Source organism: Crinia signifera, chromosome 4 (assembly GCF_055691185.1).
Source record: "Crinia signifera chromosome 4, ASM5569118v1, whole genome shotgun sequence".
In the NCBI taxonomy this organism is placed as follows: Eukaryota; Metazoa; Chordata; class Amphibia; order Anura; family Myobatrachidae; genus Crinia; species Crinia signifera.
This window is the reverse complement of record NC_139220.1, coordinates 289,286,489-289,306,892: the sequence shown is the minus strand read 5'-3', so window position 1 is coordinate 289,306,892 and position 20,404 is coordinate 289,286,489. Positions and strand designations below refer to the sequence as shown.

Sequence of the window (20,404 nt, the reverse complement as noted above, 5' to 3'; positions counted from 1 at the left end):
GCAGTGGTGGTTTTTATCTATGGGCTGCAGGGCTGTAGCCCCCCCCCAGGTAAAATCCATCACTGTATGAAGCCAGATGCAGTCTGTGAGACTGGCTTCACTGTGATGGGCAGTGACTTCCTATTGGAAGTCCCACCTGATAGTCACCCAAGGCAATGCCATTGGTAGGTGTTCCCTCACACCGGGATGCATCTAGAGGCTGTTGCGGCGGCAGCCCATAAAAACGAGGTCTGCGCATGTGCTGGACCCGGGACCATGAATATGCATCTGTGGACTGCCGCCAAAGAAGCAACTGTGCATGCGCAGGTCTCGCAACAGGGGTCGGTACTGTCAGCGAAGACCAGCAGGCACTGGCAGGGGGACCAGCAGCAGCGGCAGTGGAGGGGGGAGCCCCGGCATTGCGGCAGCCCACTCCTCCACAGAGGTAAGAGCTGCCACTGCTAAGGAGTTTGCTTCTATGAAGCCAGTAACAATTCATCATATGTAAGTGATAAATAGACAGGACTCTTGCCCATCCTATACTTTGTATAAGGAACTCATTCAGGCACAAGAAGTACAGTTATATATTTTTATGAATGAGAGAAGAAAACGTTACCGGAAAGATCGAAATAAAAACTCTAATTTTTGTATGTGAATTATTACCACACGAGAAACAGGGCTGATTAATTCCTACTAATTTAAACCACACATATTTTTCTGTGTAATTATGTTTTTGCAAAGAGGAAGTTCCAGTTCAGCACATGAAACATTTCATTTTGTGGTTAACCGAAGACTTCAGCGGAATACATTGATAACCATCAGCATGAACGTAATAATCAGCTACCCAACAGCAGGAGAATTCACACTGCTCACATCTTAGGGGACTATAAATTATTTATTGTGTCTCTTCTGTGAAACAAAAAAACAAATCGGTACTTGTGTATTATCACGGCGCCCATGATTTCCATCGTATGGGCTCCTAAAAATCTCATCGCATCGCATCCCCCTGGAATATTGCGGCATGCGATGCGATTTTTAATTGTACAAGCACCCATGCCATGAGATGTGATGGGTGCTTACAATGAGATGTAACCCCCAGTATCTACGCCATCCTGAAGCGTGGTGAGCGCAGCGAGCCCCGCAAGGGGCGGTGGTACGCGTCCTGCGACCTTTTCATACCCCCACTATCCACCTCGGCATGGAGTTGACTTTAGATAGCATGGCTAGTTCCAGCACTTGCAAGTTGCTGTCCGCCCCACACCTCCCTCTACCTCCAGAAATATTTAAACTGGGCCGCGGGAGAGGAGAGGATGGAGGAGCACTGTGCAGCCAACAGCTTAGGATGCTGCAGCAGCGCTTCCTCCCAAACTGAGCCTCAGAGGAGAGATAAGCCTACTGCTACTGTGTATCATTCCCAGGGGACCTCTGCTGTCTGTGCTGTCAGCTGAGGAAACGGTGAGGCCAGTGTTGAGGGGGGGATTTGTGTGTGCGGACGGTGAGTGTTTGGGGCAGATATGCATGTTAGAGAAGTGAGGGGGTGGGGGAGGTTGCTGTGAAGTTGGTGTCAGGGTGAGGAGAGGATGTATGTGGTATCTCTGCGTAGGAGTTGTCAGTAGGGGAAATGTGTTATTAAATGTAACAATAGGGACTTCAATACATGTCTGTATTAGAGGCCACGCCCACTTTTGTGAAAATGCCATGCCCGTTTTACAAAGCCACGCCCACTTTTCCAGGAGCGCACGCGCACATGAAGGTGTGTGTGGGGGGGGGGATCTCCAGGAATCGAAGATGCCTGAGGTGGCAACCCTAGCTACTGCACATAAACATGTTGCCGCAGCACCATTGTAAAATGTTTTATCTACTTTTCATTTTTATGTGTTGATCTGCGTTTATGTGTTTTTTTACTTAATGTGTTTATTAGGCTGTGACTATTGGCAAAGTTTGTAATGGGCCTTGCAGTGTGTTGCATAAAGTGTAAGGGTATTACAGTGTGTCGCATATTTTTAGCGCCCGGAGCAAGGCAGTCATTTGTTGCCCCCCCCCCCCCCCCCCCCCCCCAAAAACACAACAAAACTGATGGTAAAGCCACAATAATGCGGGGGGGGGGGGGGGACATACATTATACACTTACATTATAGGGGGCCAGCACATACACTGATGCTTGGAAGGTGAGGGGTAGCTGGGGGTCTCCGGGCCGCACTCACCGCCCAGTCTGCTGAGTGGGATAGCCTCCTCCACCTTAGGCACCGTGTGGCTGCGCTCTCGCAGGGTCTACATCATGTCCAGCACAAAGAAAAGGGCACTTGTTTGGCATCCTGGCGGTGGCATCTCCCTCCGGCTCCCGGCATAGATCACATGCACAACGAGGGGCTTCCGCCTGATGTCACTGCCAGGGGAGGGGGAACCGGACTGGTGCTGACACTGGCCTCACACACATAGGACACAGCGTCCTCTCAGTTTCTCTGCTCTTCTCCTCTCAGTGGTGGCAGGCACCAGAGGGGAATATGGCAGCAGGGGATGCGGGCAGAGTGGTACGGCGTACTGGCACTCTTGTCCCGCGGCTTCTGGGTGCCAGGGAGAATGGGACTTGGATGCAAGGTTCCTCACCTCCTGTGCGATGCCACCCCTATCCAGCGCCCGGGCACCTGACCCCCTAGTTACGGCCCTGCATTCGTATTCGTATTCCTGTAGGTATACGAATAAATCCACCATCCAAAGACTACGGCCAAGTACACAGTCCCGCCTCCTGTATGCCGCACAATACACAATGGCTATATTCTGGTTGACTCACTCGGGGGAGAATTCACACCCTTGCGAGTCAACCAGAACCTGCCCTGCGAATCCTGGTACACCCACCCCTTTCACGTGCCGCATTGGGAACCTCCCCATCTTTCGATGGTCCTCCACCATGGAATAATGGTGAAGGCACACGCATATGAAAGGGTGGTCCAGACCACTCATACATATGCGTGTACCATTCCAAGGAATTGGGCGGGCAGCTGACATCCGGTTATGTCAGCTGTCCACCCCCCACACGTGCGTCACGATCGCATTACCATGAAACAATGGGCGTTCACATATGCTAATGGGCCAGGCCAGCGCTCCATGCCCCTCTCCATTCCCTGTTCGAAAGGCAGGGAGTGTGCACTCGGCGAACAGATTTTGCACCAAGTTCGCTTGCTCCCAGAGTATACACATGCACAGAAATGCTGCTGTGCATGCGCAGATGCAAAACATCCCTCCCCCATGCGCATTCACGCCTGACCGAATCAACCAGAATAAGGGCCAATATTATAGGCCTCTCAGATCCTTATCACAAGTCCCGGAGAAGCTTATGTCCAACAAGCAGTCGTTACAATGGTTGCTTAATAGATTATTTGATGCATGTGATTAGTCCCATTTAAACGGCATAGATTAGTAGTTGATTTGTTGGTTAGTAGATAGAAGAAAGTCAAATTAACTTTTTTGCAATGGGTGTAAGTTACTATAGGTAGTGTGATTTAATTACCACTCTTTTTATAGCAACAATTGCGGTCAATGGCCTCAGCCAAATGTGGTTGTAGATGTACCGGTGGCCACCCAATGGTAACGGCTGGATGCGGCTCCCGGCTTGGGCCCTTATTCTGGTTGGTGCGGTCGAGCCGCATATGCGGCTCCGACCGCACCAGACGAATCCCCGCCCACCCTACGGATCGCCACGGCCGTCCGTACACGGACGGCTGGCGATCCGCATAAAAATGGTGGAGGCTACGCCTCCACCATGGTGGGAGCTGCCCCCTGCATTCGATGGTCGTCGACCATCGAAGGCAGGTCCGCACGCCGCGGCAGCTCCCGCAAGCTGAGACCACACGGACAATCGTCCGTGTGGTAGCTTGTATGGGGGCTGAAAGCTGACATCCGGCGACGTCAGCTTTCCGCCCCCATGAGTTGCGTCATGCCCTCATTAGCATGCGTACGCCCCGCGTTTGCATGGGAACGCCCATGAAACGCGGGGCGTATACATAGGGAAATGAGGGCATGAAGCCCCTCACTCCCCTATACGCCCCCTTTGCGGCGTAGTAACGTTATGTGCGGCGAATTCGCCTGCACATGCGCAGATTGACCTCTGCGCATGTGCAGACGGAAAACATCGGCGGTACGGCCGCACGCGGGCCGTACCGCGCGAATCAGAATAAGGGCCCAGGTCTGGTTAGCACTCCAGTGTTTAGCCTTGTCTGGATCCGCCAATGAAATGTTTTTTTATTATTATTTATTAACAGTTTTTTATATAGCGCAGCATATTCCGTTGCACTTTACAAAGGAGACAGTGATAAAACAAACAGGGTATGCACAGACAGTCAAAAGGTAGGAGGGCCCTGCTCGCAAGCTTATATTCTATAGGGAAATAGGCATTGATACATAAGGATAGATACTGATCATTGATACATAAGGATAGATACTGATCATTGATACATAAGGATAGATACTGATCATTGATACATAAGGATAGATGTTCACGATCAATGTTCAGAAAACTGGTACCAGAAAAAGAAAGAGATCTCTGGCTTACGCGTTTCTCCGCAACCAATGTTCAGCGGCTTCATCAGAGACCGCAATTGTTGCTGTAAAAAGAGTGGTAATTATATCACACTACCTATAGTATCTAACTTTTAACCATTGCAAAAACGTTACATCGACTTTCTTGTAAAAGACGTTTGTGAGTGAAAAGCCTCATACACAAAAGGCAATTTCTGCCTAGCCTACATGCTGGGCAAGGCAGCTGATGTAGGCTAGATTCCCTTTGAGCTTCCCAGTGGCTAGATCACCCATGCACATATAGTGATGTGTGTATGGGCGATCAGTGCTAACTCAATGTTCTTTATGCACATGCAGGTGATCTGACAAGATCTTGGCTGCATGTGCTAAAGATCTGAGCTGGCGATGGCGACACGTGGGACCATACATCACGATCACTATGGGGCATACACATGGTGCGATGTGTGCTTCATTTCTAAGCAATCTAGACAGATCACTTAGAAAATAGGGAAACATTTCCCCGCAGTGGCATAAGTTCATCCCAGTTGCCCGGAGGCAAGAGGAATATTGGTGCCCCCCCAACACACACACACAACGTTATTCAATATATATATTTATACAGTGGTCGAAGTGGAAATTTTGAAGTGGGGGTATGGAAAAGTAAAGAGTGAATATAGTGCGCACCTTCGGACACCCCCCTGTCCATCAACGTCCCCTGCCAGACTGCCCCGTTGTACAGGGGTATTACAAAAGCACAATATGTGCTGCTGAGTGATCAGAGAGCATCCTGAGGGGGAAAAAAAACTTTTTTTTTTTATCTTCAGATTAAAGTGGGGGTATGCCATACCCCCGTATACCGCCCCACTTCGACCACTGTATATATATATATATATATATATATAGTCTGTTATGAATATATATTATATATTGTATATATATATATATAGAGAGAGAGAGAGAGAGAACATATACATATATTTCAGAACTCGGCCACAGAAGCATATTTGATTGCTTTCAATTAATGGCAGTGGTGGAGAGGTGCCCCCTTGAGAGCAGGAGCCCGGCGACAGATGACTCCATTGCCTCCCAGAGTTCTGCCTCTGTTGCCCCGTGTGTATGTATGTATGTATGTATATATATGTATATATAACTTGCACCACTGCCTGAGTTCAGCTATTACATTCTTGTATGAAAGGATCTGTCCGTGAAATGAACAAGCATATCCTGTGTGTATAACTTGAATTCTGGGCTGTCAGTGATATATATATGAAGCAGCATGCAATCCTTTCAAAACATTTACATTTTTTTAACATTATTGCCATTCATACAATTTGTAATCAAATGAGATTGTGAATTTAAGGTCTTGATTGCAATTTCCAAAGTTGAGTCATGCACAAAGCAAAGGCTTTGGGTGATTCATATAGCACTGGAGATATCCGCCTGTATTCAGAGTCAGCTGCATCTCTGCCTCTATATATATATATATATATATATATATATATATATATATATATATATATATATATATATATATATATATATATATATATATAATGGTGTGGATGGCATGGCACTCATAACATAATACAGGAACCCAGGGCCGCCGACAGGGGGGTGCCCTGGGTACAGCTGTCCTGGGCCCCGGCCTCTGGAGGGGCCTGGGCAGCTGCCCACACACGCACCCGCACACAGCCTCCCCCACCTGGCGCCGGCTGCCAGGCACGCACAATACACAGTGCAGCCTGCAGAGTGCCAAGCTTAGAACACAGAGGGGCTCGGCGCTCTGCAGGCTACACTGTGCAGTGTGCGCTCCGGACCTGACCGTGGACACTGAAGAAGCCGGAGGATGATGCGCGACATGGGTGATGGTAAGTAATGGACACCAGATAGGGGGAGCTGGCAGGCGGGGGCGAGCGTGCGGGGGGGCAGTCGGAAGTATGGCGCTGTGCTGCTGGGGGCCCAGACTGTAGGCCAGTCCCAGGCCCCAACATTTCTAGTGGCAGCCCTGCAGGAACCAGATGGACGCCTCTGTCTGTATCAATGTTTCAAATCTTTAATTTGTCGTCAGGATAAAATACAGAAGTGACACTGACCTTAATATAGACATCACCACGTGCAGGCAAAAACGGAGGGGTCGGGACCAAACACCCGCCGTTTAACATAGCTGACGTCATCCCCTAAGGGCCGTGACAACCACCATCACCATAACAACGGTTAATGAAAAACAGTAGCGGCGGCAGCTATTACAAAAGTATCACATTACCACAAGTACATATAAACTGAATAAACATAATTGAAATAAATATATATATAAGCATTATATGGGAGGAGGAATCAAACAGAATCACTGGATTAACGAAATACAGATCACGAAAAATGTTCATTTAAACCTCGCGGTGCAATGGAATCCAATTGATGGATCCACCATGTCTCTTTTTGGAGCAATAACCTAGCCCTGTCTCCACCTCTCTTAGACGATGGAATACAATCAATCATGCGATATCTAAGGCTGGTAAGAGAATGTTGTTGATCTAACAATATGGGGTATACACTAAAATGGGCGTTCTATTGAAAATGGGATGTTGCGCATGGCAACCAATCAGAGTCTGTATCTTATCTTTTAGAAGATGCTAAATAAATACTGTAAAGGTCCATACACACTGAGCGATTATGCCCAGCGATGACCGCTGTCAACGTTGGGGGAGAGCCGCTCAGTGCATACACACTGAGTGGCTTTCCCCCTGCCCGGCGCTGTCAAGGGGGGGGGGGGTGTGGCTTTGCATAGCGCAGGGCTATGTAAAGCCGTCCACAATGCTGCTCATCTGCTGGTAATATAAGCAGATGAGCGGCTTACCTGGCGGTGATGTGGGAGCGCGAATCACCGCTCATCTGGGCATACACACTGGGCGGCTTTGAGCTGAAAGCCACTCAAACTTGGCTCAAACTTGGTGTTTGGAGCAGCTTTCAGCTCATAATCGCCCAGTGTGTATGGGCCTTTACAAGTAAAATTGGTGCCACCTTCAAAAGAACCCCCATCTTAGTAAATTTACCCCATAGAGAAAGAAAGAGAGATGCAGAAGATTTGGTAATTTTCAAGTTATAAAAGTTCAAACTCAAACCTCAGTGTCTACTCAAGAAGAAGATCACTTCCAATTTGAAAACTGCAATAATCCAGTACATCAGTATATGTATACAGCAGTGATTCCTAAACTATGTGCCATGGCACCCTGGGGTGCCTCGAGGACCTTGCAGGGGTGCCCTGGGTTGGTGGTCCAGGACCAATTAAGCTAATTATGGTCAATGAAATAGGCAAAACTAGTACTGGTGGCTTTCAATCATAAATTATGGGGACAAATGGAAGCAAACTGTGGAGGTCATTCTGGTTACCGAACTCCCTCGTACATTCATATGGGGAGTTTGATGGTGAAGATCTGCGCATGCGCATAAGCGAATATTCAAGTCTTCATTGCGGGCGCCCTTGGAGACTTGCATAGTCTCCAAGATGCTCACAGATGGAGGGTCAGATGGGGCATTTGCATGGGCACATGCGTATGGGGATGGCCACCTGCCTTTCGGGGGCGGGATGCTGACGTCATCGGAGAGTGACTCATCAAGCTCTACAGATTGGTTTACAGTATTGTATTTGTACATTTCAATTAAGTTATTAATTAAAATCAATGGGACTGCCTTGGGTGACTGGCAGGTCGGACTTCAAATAGGAAGTCGCTGCCAGTCACAGTGAAACCAGAGCAGTCTCACAGACTGTTCTGGCTTCACTTGGGCAGAGAACAGAGGCGGATTTTACATGAGGGGGCTGCAGCCCATACGTAAATACCGCCACTGCTCCAAACTCATTCCCAAGCACATTGCACATTATGGGCCTTATTCTAGTTCACTCTTAGAGGCAAATTCCTTCTCAGCTGGACAAAACCATGTGCACTGCAGGTGGGGCAGATGTAACATGTGCAGAGGCAATTCAATTTGGGTGGGGTTTTTCTTCAAAGTGAGATCTATATTGCAGTGTAAAAATAAAGCAGTCAGTATTTTCCATGCACAGAAACAAAATAGCTCACCCAAAGCTAAATCTCTCTGCACATGTTACATCTGCCCCCCTGCAGCGCACATGGTTTTGTCCAGCTAAGAAGGAATTTGCTTCTAAGAGTGAACTAGAATAAGGCCCTATATGTTCTTGCCTACCCTTCCGGAATGGTCGGTACGCTTACGGAAATTGGTTCCCCCTCCAGGCCCCCCGGGAAAGGGAGCATGTCTCCCGCTTGCTCCTCAGAGCACCCGTACCCCCCTTTCCCACTGATGCAAATACCAGAATTTGCAGGTCCGCGGAGAGGGTCGGTGTTAAAGGACACGATTATCATAATTTCACATCATATAAGCTCCACCTCCTCTCCGCGGACATGTGAATCACGGACATGCAAATCGTGGCATTTGTGAGGCATGGGGGCGGGCTTGATGACATCAGCCTCGGCCACGCCCCCCAACGTGTTGCCTCTCAGCAACTCTAAAAGGAGGCAAGTATTAAACTGCAATCTGCGTACGGTATAGCAGGACAGGGCCTGAAAGCAGAACTGTCCTGCAGGGCCGTCTTAACAGCAGTGTGGGCCCCTGGGCAAAGCAATGCACTGGGGCCCTTACCCATTCTCCCCCCTAGGGGTAGGGGTGGGGGTGCAATCAGCAGCAGCTTTGATCTACCACGGGTGGCATTCAACATTTAGGACCTGGAGCAGTAACTTCTGCTAAATTCTCCTTCACTGCACAGGTGGTGGGAGGGTGAACACTAACATGTGGGGCACTGAGCTGAATAAAGGGTCCCTTGTAAATGACTTCCAGGGAGGTAGGGGGTGTTTTATGACGCAGGGGAGGGTTGGATAATGGAATGGGCTTTAATTTTCCGGTGGAAGGGCAGCTTGTTTGACTGCAGATATCGCCATTTTCTGGAAATAGATTTCTTAGCCTTCCATATAAAAACCTAGAGTCCCAACTTTCAGGAGGTGCTGGGAACTTGGGGATCAGAGATCAGGAGCCAGAGCAATCCATTGACAAAAATGTAAAACTGTACACCAGATGTTTGGAGCTGGAGTAGGGACCGGCTGCTGGAAGTATGATATCTCTGGTTCTGGGCATGATAGTGACAAGCCGCTAGTGTCGACAGAAAGGGAGTCACAGCTTTTGGAATATACTCTCAGAAAACACTCCCTGTCAGAGAGAACCTGAGAAATATGACTGGGAATTGCAATTAACAGGTGGGATGTGGACTGCTGCTTTGAAGTTGGATATCTCCAGTTCCCCTGGGCCGATTTTCAAAATTCTGGTATCCCTGGAAAAAGGGGATCCTCAGTAGGGCCCTTATACACTTCGGGCCCCTGGGCAAGTGCCCATTAATCCCAGGGCTATTTTTCAGCCGGAACGGTCTGGAACGCCGTTCCTGAAGTTCAAATTAAAAATGACGTCATCAGGAACGGTGTTCCGGAACCTGCTCCAGGCCGTCCGGCATCGCCTGCCCGCTCCCTGCTCCCCTGCCCGCTGTTTACGGACTCCAGGAGAGAGACGTGCTGCTATGTAACATTCACGTCTCACGCTGGACCGCTAGCCAATGGGCGCTTGCGGTCCAGCAGCCAATCAACTGATGGCTGCTGGATCACGAGCGCCTATTGGCTGGTGGTCCAGCGATAGATATGAATTTTACATAGCAGCACGTCTATCTTCTGGAATACGGACACAGCGGGCAGGGGAGCAGGGAGCAGCACAGGCTGCACAGAACAGCCCAGGAAGGGGAGGGGACTCAGACGCACACTGGCAGGGGAGAGATGTCCCTGCTGCACCCTACTGCCCCCACCCTGCTGAACCCTACTGCCCCCACCCACCCTGCTCCACACTACCGCTCCCACCCTCTCTCCCTGCTGCACACTACAGGCGGTAGCGGGCCGCTGCACAGTTCTGTCCCCCTTGGCAATGAGCAAATTCAGTCCCCCTTGGCATCAAGCATGAAGCCCCTTGGCATCCAGCATGAAGCCCCTGGCATTGATCATGTAGGTAATTGGCACTTATGTGGCATATGTATAACGGGCATCTCTGTGTGTGGCATATGTATAACAGGCATCTCTGTGTGTGGCATATGTATAACGGGCATCTCTGTGTGTGGCATATGTTTAATGGGCATCTCTTTATGTGGCATATGTATAATGGGCATCTCTGTATGTGGCATATGATAATGGGCAACTCTGTGTGTGGCATATGTATAACGGGCATCTCTGTGTGTGGCATATGTATAACGGGCATCTCTGTGTGTGGCATATGTATAACGGGCATCTCTGCGTGTGGCATATGTTAAATGGGCATCTCTTTATGTGGCATATGTATAATAGGCATCACGGTGTATGACAAAGGTATAATGGGCATCTCTGTGTGTGGCATATGTATAATGGCCATCACGGTGTGTGGCATATGTATAATGGGCATCACGGTGTGTGGAATATGTATAATAAGCATTACGGAGTGGGGCATATGTATAGTGGGCCAATTCTCGGCGTGCAGGTTGCAAAACTGCGGTATAAAGTAGTCTTTTCCTGCAATGCTGTGTCCCTTGTGTGCCTAAGGCGCGCGCATATTCTCCACTTTGCTGCTGGGGATTGTTATGTTACTACCACTGTTGGGAGGAATTATATGTTTTTTTTTGTTTGTTTTTTTAAATGTAATGACCCGCCCCTTTTGTAGCTCCTCCCATATCACCACTTTCGGCCCCACCCACAGTTCCTGAACCTATTTTCCTACAAAAATAGCACTGCCATACGAAAAGACGGCCCTGCTGTCCTGCCAGAATCAGGATAGAAGGCTTAACAAAACAATCTCATATATGGCCACATTAATATATGGCCTGTATGTGTGACTCTCATACCCCATTTCACATTTCACAAACGCAGGGTCGTACCCAGGACTTTGACACAGATCGGTCCAGGAGCGGTCCATAAGCTGGAGTTGCTGCCTCCTCCGTATAGTGTGAATGGGACCTGGGATGCGCGACCCAGGATATACATTCACACTGCCCAGTAACCTGGGTCAAACCCCGGTAAAACCCTTTTTTTAACCTGGTCAGATTGCCGAGTTGCAAGACCCGGGATTTTTTAAAAGGCCCTTTTACACCGCACAGTGACCCCGGTCGACCCGGCAACAACCAGGGTGTGAAATAGGTATGTGCGGTGTGAAATGGGTATCAGTCAGGCCCAAGACCTGGAAATATTTCTATTGCTTCCTTAGCACGGAGGGGGCATAAAATATTCACCACCATACCTCCCAACTGTCCCAATTACAGTGGGACAGTCCCGCTTATTGCAGACTGTCCCATTGTCCCTCCTGCATGATGCAATGTCACGGGGGAAGGGGGTGGCAGATTGGGAAGCTGGTGATCACTGAATAGCTGTAGATTCTATCAGTGCAGGGGGAAGCACAGTAGGGGTCATGGGGTCATAGTGATATGGCCTTACCCCATAGGCTCCTCCCTCTTTTCAGGCACAGTCCTGCATCCAATATTTCTAAAGTTGAAAGGTATGCCCATCACCAGAGCCAGATTAAGGTTTAAATGGGCCTGGAGCTGAAAATGATCAAGGGTGTATTATGTGCAATAATAGGGGTTGTGGCCAGCACCTAATAATGTGGGTGCGGGACCAGTGTTCTGTTTGGGTGGTCTGCTCATGGGTGTGTCTCTATTTGTGTAAATACTTTTCAACTAATTATATATGCCTGGAAAAGGCAGGGGGCTGGCATAAGAAAAATGAAGGGAGATATATTGGCGGGTGTACTCCAAAGGTGCACCCGCAGGATGCCGATGTCCTAAGATACTTGCGGGGTGAGGCGGCACTCCAGTCATAAAAAAATACAGAAAGCCGAAACTTGGTAGACAACATTTCAGCACCTTTTATGTGGTCTTCTAAGTTTACCACACCATATACCCCTTATACAAATCATGCAACACAATAGTAACCCCCTTATACTGTACTTGCCTCTTACACATTATGCCACTTGGAATGAGCCAAAATTCACACTATGGCACACGGATTGAGTCACAATTCACGTTATGCCACACAGATTAAGGCAAAATACACATTTTGCCACATGGATAGAGCCAAAATACACACTATACCAGGCATATCCAAACAGAGGCCCTCCAGCTGTTGTAAACTTCACTGTAGAGAAACAAGTAAGGTGCTTACCTGGAGCCACAGCTCCAAGAGATAAAGAACGCATGCTAAGAATTGTAAAGGCAGCAAGAAAAGATGGGGAAGTGGATGTCATCGTCCACCTAGGCACAAATGACCTGGTTAATGCTGAAGTCATGGCCGTAAAAGATGAATTTAGAAAGTTAGGAACTGCTCTAAAACAGGTGGAAACCACTGTAACTTTTTCAAAAGTATTGCCAGTACACCAAGGGGAAGATAGAACTCTGAGAATCAGAAACTTCAATGTTTGGCTAAGGAATTGGTGCAATGAGGAGAGATTTGGATATTTAGGTCAAAGTCAAGCTACCTGGCAAGACAGAGCCTGCACCCATCTTCAAGGGGAACGAGAATATTAAGTGAGAAGTTTGGAAGCTTCATAAGCAACTATTTAAACTAGCAGAGGGGGGCAGTGAACCAAATAAGAATGAAGAAATCTGCTCCCCCAACCTAGAGGTATTGGGGGAAATTTACTAAAGGAAATTTGTAAAAAAAATAGGTGTATTTGTATCCAGAAACACACTTATTTTTGACATTTACTATCCCGAAAATACGGCAATTCGTATTCGTATTGATGTGCTATCAATACGAATACGAATTGCCGTATTTTTGGGATAGTAAATGTCAAAAATAAGTGTATTTCTGGATACAAATACACCTATTTTTTACAAATTTCCTTTAGTAAATTTCCCCCGTAGTCTCTGCAGGAAAATGGAACATGAAGCCAATCCACTGCAACAAAAGATAACGCCAATCAAAACCGAATAGCTATAGGCAGAAAGATGAACATAGCTAGCAGCAGGAGAAGCACAAACACAACTTTAAGAGCTATGTGTGCAAATGCTAGGAGCTAAGGAAATAAAATCCCAGAACTAATTGCAATAATGACAAGGTATGAACTGGATATTGTGGCTATTACAGAGACATGGTGCAATGAAAATCATGACTGGGACATAGCTATACCAGAATATACTTTATTTAGGACGGACAGAATGGGAAAAATTGGAGGAGGGGTTGTAATATATGTGAAAAAATATATAAAGACTACCTTAATACACCCTTTGGGTGACCATAGAAACAGGGGAGAAGGCGATTCTTCGTATAGGGGTGATCTACAGACCACCAGGTCAGGAAGAGGAACTAGACAAGAGCCTATTGCAGGACATCAATAAAATGGCATTAAAAGGAGAGGTGATAATCATGGGAGACTAATCTACCTGATGTAAATTGGGAGCTGCCTGTTGCAAGTTCCACCAGAAGTAGGGACATGCTGAATTCCTTGCAAGGAGCATCCCTCCAGCAATTTGGTGAGGGAGCCCACTCGTAAGGACGCAATATTAGACTTAATACTTACAAATGGTGACAGAATATCTGATGTAAATGTGGGTGAAAATCTGGGATCCAGTAACCATCAAGCAGTATGGTTCAAAATAAAGACAGAGACTGACTCATCGCACACAAAAACAAAGGTGTTAGATTTTAGGAAGGCTGATTTTATAGAGATGGGAAACTCTGTAAGGGATTCTTTGGCAGAGTGGAGGGACTTGGAAGGGGTGCAGGATAAGTGGGAAAAAATAAAAAGTGCAATTCTAAAAGCAACAGAACTTTGTGTCAAAAGAGTTAGGAAAAACACAAGAAAAAGAAAGCCATTGTGGTTTGCAAAAGAAGTAGCAAGTATTGTGAAAGCAAAAAAGTTGGCCTTTAAGAAATTTAAGCAAACGCAGAAGAATGAGGACAAAGAGGTGTATCTTGTTAGACAGAAGGAGGCTAAGAAGGTAATCAGATGTTCAAAAGCACAGGCTGAAGAGAAAATGGCCCGGTCAGTGGGTAAAGGGGGAAAACTTTTTTTAGGTATATAAGTGAAAGTAGAAAAACAAAAAGTGGAATAATTAGACTGAAGACAGAGAGTGGAAGTTTTCTTGAGGGGGACAATGTAATAGCAGATAATATTAATAATTATTTCTGCTCAGTATTCACTGCTGAAAGAGAGGGGAAGGGGCCACAGTTAAGTTGCAAGTATAGTGAGAAAACTGAGGGAGAGACAAGTATATTTACAGAGGAGAAAGTCCTCACAGAACTCTGAAAACTGAAAGTTGATAAATAAATGGGGCCAGATGGGATACATCCAAGGATACTAAAAGAGCTTAAAGGGGAGCTGGTAAAACCAATAACAGAATTATTCAACCAGTCACTAGCTACTGGAGTAATCCCAGAGGACTGGAAAACAGCGAATGTAGTCCCACTGCACAAAAGTGGAAGCAAGGAAGAGGTAAGCAACTATCGACCAGTGAGCCTTACATCAGTAGTAGGGAAATTGATGGAAACACTCTTAAAACAAAGAGTTGTAGAATATCTCAAAACCTGCAATTTACAGGATCCAAAACAGCATGGGTTTACTGGGGGAAGATCATGTCAAACAAATCTTATTGACTTTTTTGACTGGGTGACTAAAGTAATAGATCAAGGTGGGGCTGTAGATGTAGCTTATCTAGACTTTAGTAAAGCTTTTGACACTGTCCCACATCGCAGACTGTTAAATAAACTTGAAAGTTTGGGATTGGATTCTAAGATAGTTGAATGGATAAGAGTGTGGTTGCAGGACAGAAAACAGAGAGTTGTAGTAAACGGAGTACAGTCAAAGGAGGGAAAGGTTACAAGTGGAGTACCCCAGGGATCTGTACTTGGACCAGTGCTTTTTAATATCTTTATTGGTGATATTGCAAATGGAATTGAGGGTAAAATGTGCCTTTTTGCAGATGACACAAAGGTATGCAACAGGGTAGACACACCAGGAGGGGTAAAACAAATGATTGAGGATCTAGGTAGATTAGAGGAATGGTCAAGAGCATGGCAACTACAGTTTAATGCCAAAAAATGCAAAATCATGCACTTGGGCCTCAGAAATCCAAAGACTAAATATAGTATAAATGGCACTATAATGGAAACTACTGAGGAAGAGAGGGATCTAGGTGTCACTATTTCAGGGGATTTAAAAGCAGGTAGGCAATGTAACAAAGCAATGAAGAAGGCAAGTCAGATGCTTGGTTGCATAGGTAGAGGTATCAGCAGTAGAAAGAAAGAAGTAATAATCCCACTGTATAGGTCATTGGTACGACCTCACCTAGAGTATTGTGTTCAGTTCTGGAGGCCATATCTCCAGAAGGATATAAATACATTAGAGACTGTACAAAGAAGGGCAACTAAAATGGTGCATGGCCTACATCACAAAACGTACCAGGAAAGACTAAAAGATCTTAATATGTATACTTTAGAGCAGAGAAGGGAAAGGGGGGACATTATAGAAACTTTCAAATATATCAAGGTTTTTAACAAGGTACAGGTGGGAGACATTCTTCACAGGAAGAGGAGCAACAGAACACGAGGACATGCACTGAAACTAGAGGGAGGAAGATTCAGGGGAAATGTGAGGAAGAATTACTTCACAGAAAGAGTAGTAGATAAGTGGAATAGCCTACCATCAGAGGTGGTAGACGCAACTACAGTAGTACAATTTAAACATTCTTGGGATAAGCACATTGATATCCTTACAAAAAAATAAGGATCAAATATGGTTTGAGGTAACATGTTTAAAAAAGGGGCAGACTAGATGGGCCAAGTGGTTCTTATCTGCCGTCAAATTCTATGTTTCTATGTTACACGTCCAAGCATGCCTTGACATAGTTTTAGCATTCCCTAATAGCAAAACTGTGGCAATGCATGATGGGACTTGTAGTTTTACAACAGCTGGAGGGCCATAGTTTGGACATGCTTGCACTATACCAAACAGATTGAGCAATAATGCACAAAATGCTTCATAAATAGGGGCATTGCACACCAATGTTAAGACACACACCATAATCTCCATTACGTATTATGCCAAACACCATAATGCCTATTAAAATTTATGCTACATAAGTATTGCTTACCTACATGTTCATTGCCAGGGGTTCCATGCTCATTGCCATGTGGGATTACATGCTCATTGCCAAGGGGGAATACATGCTCGTGGTAACTGGAGGACAACTGCCGCCGGGCAGAAATGACAGCCATTGCCAGCCAGGCAAAGAGCAGAGGGCTGCCCGGCTGTATTCAGAGCACTGCAGGTCCTGGATATTTGAAATAATACCCCTTTCACACCAGGAAATGCAGGGATTTACCCGGGAATATGGTCCCAGGATTATGCAGGGACATTCCCGGACTGGCCCCTTTTACACCAGCCTAGTCCCTGCATTTTCTGGTGTGAGAGGGAGAAAAAAACCACCCTGCCCCCTTTAAACAACCAGCTATTTCTTCGGAACCAACTGACCCATTTACATGTAGGCTTCAAATGATTTTGGTCCCGTGAAACTGGGCCGTTTGGTTCCAGAGAAATCTGTCCTCAAACAACATGAACAGCCATGAAATTACATTTCACAAATGAAAAAATAATTGGTTTACCCGCAATATCTCTAGAACCAATGAACTCATATGGACCAGGTATCAGATTAAAGGCCCAGTGATTTGAGTTCAACTGAGATTAACCTCGAGCTTCTGTGATGCCGGAGGGGGAACTGGCAGCCGTTGGAACCGGGTGGAGGTCGGAATTAGCGGGTCCCATGTTATCCTATGGGGGAAAATTTTTCCAGATTCGGCTGGCGGTATCTCAGCTACAAAATGGGCCTATTTGGAGTGGGCCTGGAGCTGTAGCTCCATCAGGCCCATTATTAATCCAGCCCTGCCCATCACCCTCTCTTCTATATAATCAGACAGTTACCCAGCAGAGACTTCATGTAGATTTACATGCTGTGCATAATGAAGACACACATTACCGATCATCGTCAGCAGGAGGAACTGTATGGGAATCATCTGATCCATGTTCTGAGTTTTTGTTCCTTTTTGTTGCAATTCTGATATCCTTTTTACTCTATCTCAGTTTGCTTATGCCTAAATCACTAGATGTCCACACTGTCGAGTCTACTGTAGCTGTAACCAATGCTGTGCACTCTACTTAATGTATTCTACTGTAACCAGTGCTGTGCACTTTATCACTGTGTTCTACTGTAACTTTTTCCAATGCTGTGCAATCTGCTCACTGTATAACACTCTAACTGTACCCAGTGCTGTGCACTCTGCTCACTGTATTCTACTCTAGCTGTACCCAGTGCTTTACACTCTGTTCACTGTGTTCTACTGTAACTGTACCCAGTGCTGTGCACTCTGCTCACTGTATTACACCCCTGTACCCAGTGCTGTACACTCTGCTTACTGTTTTCTACTGTAACTGTACCCAATGCTGTGCACTCTGCTGGCTGTATTTTTACTGTAACTGTACTCAGTGTTGTGCACTCTGCTCACTGTATTCTACTGTAACTGTACACAATGCTGTACAATCTACTCCCTGTATTCTACTCTAACTGTACCCAGTGCTGTGCACTCTGCTCACTGTATTCTACTGTAGCTGTACCCAGTGCTGTACACTCTGCTCACTGTATTTTACTGTTGCTGTACCACTCTTCTCACTATATTCTACTGTTGCTGTACCCAGTGCTGTACACTTTTCTCACTATATTCTACTGTAGCTGTACCCAGTGCTGTGCAGTCACTGAAAGCACCAATGCTGTGCAATCATGTTTCCTTCTACTCCCTGCGCAGTTCTTCCGGAATCCCAGGATACTGTGACTTTATCGCATCCTCAAAACGTATCCAGCAGAAGAATTCCAAATGGTGTCTCTGTGTGCAGTTTCCACAGTGGTCAGTGTTGCATTTTTTTTCTCTTCTCTGTACTGATAATTCAACTGAATTTTTCCCTGTATCTGATGAGATCCTGTCTCTGCATCTAAGGTCTTATCATATGATTTTATCTGATGTTTCTGATTATGTCTTTAAGAGGAAGTGGTAACAATGACTGTTTCCTGTCAGTGTCTATCTACAAGTACACAGAGACCACTGAGGGAAGAGAGCTTGTGAAGATGTTTTTACATGAGGAAGCTTATTATCCACCCAATAAAGCATTTTCTGTAAGGGTAAGTAGAGCATTCCCGGTACCTTGTAAGTTCACAGCCACTTATGCAAAACAGTTGGAATGATGCAAAAGAACCTTTGTGATCAATGGAATTTTATAGTGTACAGGAGCACAGGTAGTACAAGCCAGGGGTTCATAGTAGGGCTGAGCGAGTTCAGATTAGGGGAATCCGTACACCCCCTGGAAACCCCCAATCCGAACTCGTGGGATCTCACAAGATACCACCATCGGATTTCGCGGGATCTGGACCCTATATATTTGCAGGCGGTGCCATTTCCTCACTCCAGCTTAGGAGAGGAAGGATGTGCTGTGCTGCTGTGGTGTGGTGACTTGTGTCCTGCTGAGTCCAGTCCAGTGATACTGCTGCCATTAAAGTCCAGTCCAGTGATACTACTGCATATTTCCAGTCCAGTGATCCTGCTGTATAAGTCCACTCCAGAGATACTGCTTTTAAAGTCCAGTGATACTGCTGTGGTTCTAGTCCAGTAATAGTACTATATAAGTCCAATCTAGTGGTACTGCCATTAAAGTCCAGTGATACTGCGGTTAAAGTCCAGTAATACTGCTGTAGCCTGTTAAAGTCCAGTGATACTACTGCAGTTCCACTCCAGTGATAATGCTGTATAAGTCCAGTCCAGTGGTACTGCCAGTAAAGTCTAGTGGTACTGCCATTAGAGTCCAGTGATACTGCTATTAAAGTCCATTGGTAACACAATTAAAGTCCAGTGATATTGCCATTTAAGTCCAGTGACACTGCCATAAAGTCCAGTGATACTGCCATTAAAGTCCAGTGGTACTGCCGTTAAGGTCCAGTGATACTGCCAATAAAGTCCAGTGTTACTGCTTTTAAAGTCCAGTGATACTGCAGTTAAAGTCCAGTCCAGGGATACTGCTGCATAAGTCCAATAAAGTCCAGTGGTATTTCCATTAAAGTCCAGTTCATTGATACTGCTGTATACATACATAGTAACATAGTAATTAAGGTAGAAAAAGGACGTTAGTCCATCGAGTTCAACCTATCTAACTTGTAACTACTGACTTGAGTACGTCATATCTATAGGATTCCCTTAGTGGCCAAAAATGTATCCAGTTTTGATTTAAATTCATTAGGAGTAGTTGCTGTTTTCACCACCACCAGCAATGAGTTCCAGAATTTTACTGCACTAATGGTGAAGAATCCTCTTCTTTATTCAGTACAGAATTTATTTTCCTTGAACCTCAGTACATGCCCGCGTGTCCTACGTATAGGCCTTTTAGTGAACAAGTCATCTCCCAGTTCCATATGATTCCCAATTCTGTATTTGAAGATATTAATCACATCACCTCTCAACCTCTGTTTCTCCAGTGAAACCATATTCAGTCCAGTCCAGTGATACTGCCATTAAAATCCATTAGTACTGCCATTAAAGTCCAGTCCAGTGATACTGCTGTATAATCCCAGTCCAGCAATACTGCTTCATAAATCCAGTCCAGTGGTACTGCCAATAAAGTCCATTGGTTCTGCCGATAAAGTCCAGTGCTACTGCCATTAAAGTCTAGTCCAGTGATACTGCTGTATAATCCCAGTCCTGTGATATTGCTGCATATGTACAGTCCAGTGGTAATGCCGTTAAAGTCCATTAGTACTGCCGTTAACGTCCAGTCGAGTGATACTGCTGTTTAATTTCAGTCCAGTGATACTGCT

At 46.0% G+C, this 20,404-nt stretch overlaps 1 protein-coding gene across 2 annotated transcripts in view; it reads right to left on the bottom strand.

Annotated features, from left to right (window-relative positions):
- LOC146075594 (adhesion G protein-coupled receptor E3-like) overlaps nucleotides 1-18,514 on the bottom strand; it is a 74,872-nt gene extending 56,358 nt beyond the window's left edge. For both annotated transcript variants that reach the window (XM_083184978.1, XM_083184979.1), the window contains exon 1: nucleotides 17,528-18,514. In XM_083184978.1, coding sequence (XP_083041104.1) covers nucleotides 17,528-17,573 — 46 coding nt within the window. In that variant the 5' untranslated portion in view covers nucleotides 17,574-18,514. The remainder of the gene's footprint in view (nucleotides 1-17,527) is intronic.
- Nucleotides 18,515-20,404: the final 1,890 nt, after the last annotated feature.